Source organism: Enhydra lutris, unplaced genomic scaffold (genome assembly GCF_002288905.1).
Source record: "Enhydra lutris kenyoni isolate GAN:26980312 unplaced genomic scaffold, ASM228890v2 scaffoldscaffold82, whole genome shotgun sequence".
NCBI classification, from domain to species: domain Eukaryota; kingdom Metazoa; phylum Chordata; class Mammalia; order Carnivora; family Mustelidae; genus Enhydra; species Enhydra lutris.
In genome coordinates this window covers 1434987-1441564 of record NW_019154166.1, presented here as the reverse complement: position 1 = coordinate 1441564, position 6578 = coordinate 1434987, and the positions used below count along the sequence as shown (strand labels likewise).

The following is a 6578-nucleotide window of genomic DNA, read 5'->3' as shown; positions in this document are numbered from 1 at the left end:
GGGGGGGGGGGGGGGTGCGGCTGGCACTCGGGCACCTGGTCCTTGGAGATTGGGTCAGCAAAGGGGAGCCTGGATGCTGTGGGGAGAGCAGGAGATCTAAGTCTGCTGGAGGGCCGGGACTTACAAGACACACCCTGGGTTCCTCCCGAATTTGATTATTTGCCGAGGGAAGGGCAGATCTGACGACTGGTCGCAACCTCCTCCCTGTCCTCCAGGTTGGTCACGGCCGGGCCGAAACCGGGCCGGGTACCCAGGTCCCGGCTTCCCACCCCCAGGACAACCCATCCTCCACCGGAGGCTCACGGCCCTCCGCACCCCTCCCCCACCAGCGCTCTGCCCAAACGCCTCCGCTTCCCCCGGCCTCCGGGCCCAGCGTACCCCATCCACACTCCGGCTCTAGCCCGAGCCCCCACCCTCCCGCGGGAGCAGATGGGAGCTGGAGGATGCTCTCCGCGCGGGCTCCGGGCTCCGCCAGGTGTCCGCGGTGGGGGGGGGAGAAGGCCCGTCCGCGCGAGCTGCGTGCAGGGCAGCCGGGTCGGGGTCAGGACTCCGCCCCAAGGCGCAGGTGCGCAGTCCCGGCCCAGCAGGCTGCCAGGCTGCGGAGCGGCCGGGCGGGGGTCCCGGAGAAGCCCCGACGTGCGAGGGTCCGCCGACCGCCCGCACGCAGCGGCGCTCCGGAGACGCCGCGGGACGGAGCCCACGGGCTTGCGGCGGCGAGGGCCGCGCCGGGGCCCGGGGCGCGGGGTCCCCGGGCGGTGCGGGCGCCGCAGGTCCGCCGCGGAGCCCTGCGCGTTGCGGCGCCCCCTGCCGCGGGGGAGGAGGACGGGAGCCGGAGTGGGGGCGAGCCCCGAGGAGGGGCGTGGGGGCGAGCCCCGAGGAGGGGCGGGGGTCCTCGCGCCGCGCGCCCGCGGCCGAGCCCGGAGCGGCGCCCCCTGGCGCGGGGGCGGAGAGGCGGGCGAGAGGCCCCGGCTCTTACCTCCCGGGGTCCCGCGGGTGACGGCGGCAGCGGCCATTCTACCCCACACCGACCCCCCCCCGCGCGCCGGCTGACAGCAGCGTCCGACGTCACTGCGCACGGGGCGGGGCCTCCCCGTTAAGGGGATTGCGGGGGGGCGGGTGCAGCCGGGCAGCCCGGGGCGGCGGCCGCGTGGGGGGTGGGGGCGGGGCGGCGCGCCGGGGCAGGCTTCCGGGGTCCCGGGGTGTCAGGGACCCCGGGGCTCGGCGGGACCCAGCCCGACTTCACTTTAGCTGCGTCCTGGAGGAGCGGACGGCGGCCTCCCTCCCCGCGAGCCTCTCCATCACTGCTCCCCGGGCAGAGAGACACTCCGGGCTCGACTCGCTTGCTTTTTAATGCCAGAACAGAGGAGGCGGCACAGGGCCCGGGATCCGGCCTGGGGGCTGGGGGCGGGCAGTCGGCCCCGGGAAGACCCGCGAGGGGCGGGTCGACCAGAGAGGCCGAGGGGGCTGGGGGTGGGGGCAGCTGGGAGACGCTAAGGAGGGGGAACGCTTCGCTGTCACAAGTCGGGAGCTCCAGGGCCGCCAGCCAGCCTGGGGCCCGCGGGGCGGGGGCAGCGGGGGCACGGCGTCCGTCCTCACTCTTCAGACCGCACCTCCATCCCCCAGGGCTTGCAGAGGAGCGTCCTGCTAGCCCGGACAGCGCTGTAGGAGGCCAGGGAGCCCAGCCGCCTGGGGAGGCAAGACCCGCCCTGGGCCAGAGGGCTCCAGGGAGACCAGAGCAGCTGTAAGGTTGAGAATGGGAAAAGCTGTCTCTCCGGGTTTTCTAGCCCCCAAGCCCAGGCACCCCGGCCCCTCTGTGCTTTGTTCCTCTCCAGGCCAGCCACCTAGCCTGGGGCTCCTGGCTCCCGCTGTCCCTCCACGCAAGACCAGACAGCCCCCTCCCCCCTCCTCCACCCCACCAGGTCCCTCCACCAGACCTGGGGCTGGCCACTGGTGAGAGGGTGGCCGTCTTCCTGTGGATAGGCAGCCCTCTCCTCTTCTAGACCCCGGTATTGGGTGGCTCTGGGGACTCCACCACCGTCATGGGCAAGAGCCAGGGGCTCAGATGCAGCCCCAGAGCTGCCCCACTGGGCATTTTTCCGTCTGTGGGGACATGAGGCTTAGGAACGAGGTGCCTGGAGGCCAGGCTTCCTGTGTCTCTACTCTTCAGCCCTCTGCCCTAGAATACTTCCTGCTGGGACCCAGGGATGTTACCACTGGACATCCCCTCCTCCACCCCCAGCTTCCTGCTCCCCTCAGATGGGAGCACCCTGCGTCCAGGGCCTCACAGGTGACCTGCAGCTGCCCACTACCATCCAGTTACGTGGACGGCTTTCCTGTCTTTGGTGACCCATTTCCACTCCTTGGGGCTCCTGTGGCTTATCCTCCTCCCCCAGGTCCCTCCCTGTCTGTACAACTTCCAATTCCTTAAGGCTCTCAACTCCTTCCTCAGTTCAAACCCTCCTGCCCCCAAGCCCTGCTGGGCTCCCAGAGCCCCAGATGTCTCTCTCCTTACTCATTGATGAGTCTCTGTCGCCTCCTTAGATCCTCCAGGTGATAAGCGACTGCCCTCACCCGGGCTGGGATGCCCCCAGGTCCCTGCTGCATTCCTGCCAAAGGGGGCCTCCTTCTCTTTCTTCTGCAAAGCAGCTCCGGTGGTGGGAGTCCCTCAGGGGGGTACAGGCCAGGCTGGGAGCATCCAGTGGCTCTCTGTGCCCAAGAATGGGGGGAAAGGGGCTAGAGGGCAGAACTGGGCCTCTCAAGGGAGGGCTTGGACTGAAACAGGGAGTCAGGGTCTTGGGAAGCCCAGACTGTGGAAACGGGGACTAATGCAAAGAAAGGAAGGCGTGGTCCATGCACTGGTTGGGGGACAGCAGAGAGAAGAGGTGGTAAGGTCAGCTGAGGATAGGATGGCAGTGGGTACAATTTTAATCAAGGATTGTTTAAGGGCACGACGTTTGTCATACCTGCAGGGGTGGGGTGTACTGTTCTTCCATCCAGCTGGGGCTGAAAACCACAAAAGGGGAGCTATGTGCAGAGGACACCCCCATCTGTATTGTTTCTCTGACCGCTTTCCCAACCACGTGTCCACCTGGCAGTAGGAGCTACAGTGGCCATCGGCCAGTGGGCCAGTCGTCCCCAGACAAGGGCTCATTGCTGTAAGGCTTAGTGCAAAACTCTACAGCCTTACTTCCTCCTTTTCTTTTGTGTCTGCCCACCTGGGCTTTTGGCTAAGGTTCTCCCAGAAGAGGTCTCCGTATTGCTGGGGCATCAGTCTGGGGCTCTGGGAAGACAAGCCGGGGGGTGCTGATCGGCGGACCACCCTGGAACACCTGAAAGGAGGACAAGGGAGGCTCGGGGCTGGCTCAGCTCACCCCTCACAGCGTCCACTCACTCCGGGGATTCAGGGGTCCCGCCTTTCCATGGGGCCGCACGGCTGCCCGGGCCCCTCCGGCCACATGCTCTCCTAGCCACTGCAGCAGAGGAGGTGGTGAGATCTGATTTGCGAGACGAGACTGGCAGTCTTGGAGCCTGGATCTCGCCCGATCTCAAACATCTAAGCACCCCAACCAGAGAACACCACGTTTTGCTATTAAAGAGGAAGGCCCCATCCGCTCAGCGGACGTGACGGGGCAGGTTCCCTCCAGTAGAACCCTTGTTCACTTCTGCTTTGTGTCCCCTAACTCACAGAAACTGCTCTCCTTCTGGGTAGCAAGGGGTGTGAGAACAGGGGTCAGCACTTCTGAAGTCCCCAGACTGGATGCCAGCTGGTCTCCTGCTCCCCAGGGGAGTGTTCTAGGGCTTGGCCTGGACCCTCTGTCTTCTCATCTCCATCTCTCCTTATGGGACCTCACCCAGGCCCATGACTTTACGTACTACCGATGTGCTAACAATACCCCAAGTCCATGTCCTCCCCTGGACTCCAGACGTGCACGCACATCTCCCCCCAGCCTGCCCCACCTCCCGGGAAGGAACCCCAGATGGCCAGATGCTGGAGCCCACAAACCTGGTTTGCCTCACTTTCCCTCAGCTCCCATATTCAGTTCATCAGCAAGTCGTGTCAGTTCTACATCTAAAATGCACCCAGATTTTAATTAAAAATAAAAAAATTTAGGGCACCTGGGTGGCTTGGTCAGTGAAGCCTCTGCCTTCAGCCTGTGTCATGATCCCAGGGTCCCAGGACTGAGTCCCACATTGGGCTCCTTGTTCAGCAGGGAGCCTGCTTTTCTCCCTCTCCCTCCACCTGCCACTCCCCCTGCTTGTGCTCTCTGTCAAATAAATAAATAAAATCTTCAATAAAATAAAATAATTAAAAAGTAAAGTTTCATTTAAATAGAAAAAAGGAGGGGGAGCTCGGCTGGCTCAGTAGGTACAGCATGTGATGCATGATGTCAGGGTTGTGAGTTCAAGCCCCGTGTTGGGCGTGGAGCTACTCAAAGTAAAAAATAAATGAATAAATAAAAATTTAAAAAAGTCTCACTTAAATTTCAGAAAGATGAAATATACAATAAAGTAAAGTAAAATACATTCGATTTGAGCGCTCCTCGCCCGTTCCGCTTCCTCCACCGCTGTTCTGGCTCATCTGCTCCAGCCCGGACTATTAGGGCAAGGGGCTCCCCCTGCTCCCATCCTCACCCCGCAATCATGTCTGCTGCCCGTAGCAGTGTGAGTAACCCTTTAACCATGGTCGTGTGAAATGACGGACGGGTGGAGGTTTACTTCAAAGTAAGCCGAGTGGGAGGCGGCTAGATGGTGGCACAGATGAGCAGATCGTGCCCGGAACCGTGATGTCGGAAGCTCCCAGAACTTGGACGCTGGCTCCAGGATGAGTGTTTCTCTACTTTGCTTTTTGACATTTTTCACAACAAAGAAATCGGGGAGGAAGGAAAAAGCTCTGCTCCTGTCGCCTCTGTGCTGAGACCCTTCCACTGACTTCCACTGTCCTTAGGATGAAACCTGGACCTTTCCTGGTGGCCTGGGAGGTCCTGCAGACGCTGGCCCCGAATACCACGCTGTCTACTCTTCCCTGGGTCACCCAGTTTCAGTCTCGCTGGCGGGCTTCCCGGTCCTACAAGATCCCGCGCCTTTCTTTTTCGTGCCCCCCCCTTCCTTCTTCTCCCCTCGCCCCGGTCTGGGCTCTTGTCAGACCCGCTGATTCTCATCTTCAGATCCGAGTTCAGGCTCCGGTCACCAGAGCCACCTTCCACAGCCGCCCTGTCCAAGTGTCTGCAGAGCAACCCGGTTTCCAGCACAGGTCACTACTTCGTCTCTCCTGACACTCTAAGGGAAGTCACACTCGTGTTGGGACGTGCTGTCTCCTCCCCCCGAAGGCCAGCTCCGTCCGTCCGTCCGTCCGTCCCGCGTCTTTCTAATCCGGGGGCCGGGCTTGACGTCGCAGCCGGGACACCACCGTTCGGGATGGGACCCGTCGGCGGGACAGCCGAGCGCGTCGTGCGCCTGCGGAAACCAGGCTTCGAGCCCCGAGTCCCTCGTCGGGCACTGCCATCGGGGGGGACGCCGGGTGTGCACCTCCCTCCGTCCCCTCCCCACGGGGTGGGGACGACTCACTTGGCAAAGGGGATGAGCTTGTGTCCGTCGTCCCGCACGGCCGGACGCGTGGCCGGGTCAGGTCTCCTCGCCGGTGCCGGCAGCATCGCGGGAAACGAGTCGTCGCGCACAGCCCGGCGGGGCGGAGGCGGCCGTGAAGCCGTCGAGGGCGGGAGGAGGGTCTGCGGCAGGAGGAGAGGGGGAGGGTCCTGGGGCGTCTGGGGCGCCGCGCGCGATCGGAGGCAGAGCGTGCACGCGGCGCGGAGAGCGCGGAAGGGGTCGGACGCCCAGAGATGGCCGGGCCACGGGCTCTCCCGAGCGAGCGAGGTCCGGGGACGGCGGGGACGGACGGACGGACAGAAGGGGCCGGGCGTCGGCGCGGAACCGGCCGTGCGGCAGCGAGGCGACCTAGGGCGGCCGGCACGTCAGGTGCGAGGCTCGCGCCGCGGGGGACCGGGCAGAGTGGGGGCGAGCGCGCACCGGGAAGGGCGGGCAGGGGGGCGGCGCGCAGAAAGAGCAAAGCAGGGCGCCGCGGAGGGGTCCGAGCGGGCGTCCGCGCCCCAGCGGGAAGCTGAGCTCAGGGGTCTCAGCGGGCGCCGCCGCTCTCCGGGGCGCGTGCAGCCAAAGGGAGTGGGACAGCACCCAGCAGCGGGCCTGAGCGACCAGGGCGGGCCGGGGGAGGGGCGGGGTGGGAGGGGATGCGCGGCGGTGAGCGGACGCCCGGACTGTGGGGAGGGAGGCCCGGGCCCGAGACGGCACCCAGGCTGAGGCGGCGGCCGGCCTACCGGGCAGGGGACCGGGCAGTGGACCGGCCGGCGCCGCCGCCCGCTCTAGGCCCCGGCACCTGAGGCGGCGCCGCGGCCGGTTCTAGAACGCCCGGCGGGCGCTGAGGAGAGACGCGCCTACTGGAGCCGGGGGCGGAGCCGGCGCGCCGCGCACGCGGGGGCGGGGCCTGGGCGGGGACTCCCCTGGGCGGGGCGCGACGGGCGGCTCCGCCCCTGGGCGCGCCTCCGACGGCGGCGACGTGCGCGGGT

At 65.5% G+C, this 6578-nt stretch overlaps 2 protein-coding genes across 3 annotated transcripts in view; both read right to left on the bottom strand.

Annotated features, from left to right (window-relative positions):
* Nucleotides 1–1013, bottom strand: part of LOC111161063 (calmodulin binding transcription activator 2) — a 14475-nt gene extending 13462 nt beyond the window's left edge. The window contains exon 1 of the mRNA XM_022524527.1: nt 977–1013. Coding sequence (XP_022380235.1) covers nt 977–1013 — 37 coding nt within the window. The remainder of the gene's footprint in view (nt 1–976) is intronic.
* Nucleotides 1014–1385: 372 nt separating this feature from the next.
* LOC111161180 (inhibitor of CDK, cyclin A1 interacting protein 1) lies at nt 1386–6189 on the bottom strand. Of its 2 annotated transcripts, none has more exons than XM_022524733.1 (6): nt 5566–6189; nt 3216–3329; nt 2964–3003; nt 2513–2706; nt 1935–2100; nt 1386–1739 (listed from the first exon to the last, which is right to left on the bottom strand). In XM_022524733.1, the coding sequence occupies exons 1-6, from the start codon at nt 5649–5651 to the stop codon at nt 1593–1595; spliced, it is 747 nt and encodes a 248-aa protein (XP_022380441.1). In that variant the 5' UTR covers nt 5652–6189; the 3' UTR covers nt 1386–1592. The 2 variants fall into 2 exon arrangements, with proteins under 2 accessions (XP_022380441.1, XP_022380442.1); XM_022524734.1 differs by having other exon boundaries at nt 2513–2664.
* Nucleotides 6190–6578: the final 389 nt, after the last annotated feature.

What these genes read in the sequence shown, in the direction of transcription:
- LOC111161180 (XM_022524733.1), bottom strand. Translation starts at nt 5,651, where the DNA reads ATGCTGCCGGCACCGGCGAGGAGACCTGACCCGGCCACGCGTCCGGCC. An exon ending in AAGCTCATCCCCTTTGCCAA is followed by an intron (nt 3,330 to 5,565) that starts GTGAGTCGTCCC and finishes TCCTCCTTTCAG; the next exon opens with GTGTTCCAGGGTGGTCCGCC. An exon ending in AACCTTAGCCAAAAGCCCAG is followed by an intron (nt 3,004 to 3,215) that starts GTGGGCAGACAC and finishes TGTGGTTTTCAG; the next exon opens with CCCCAGCTGGATGGAAGAAC.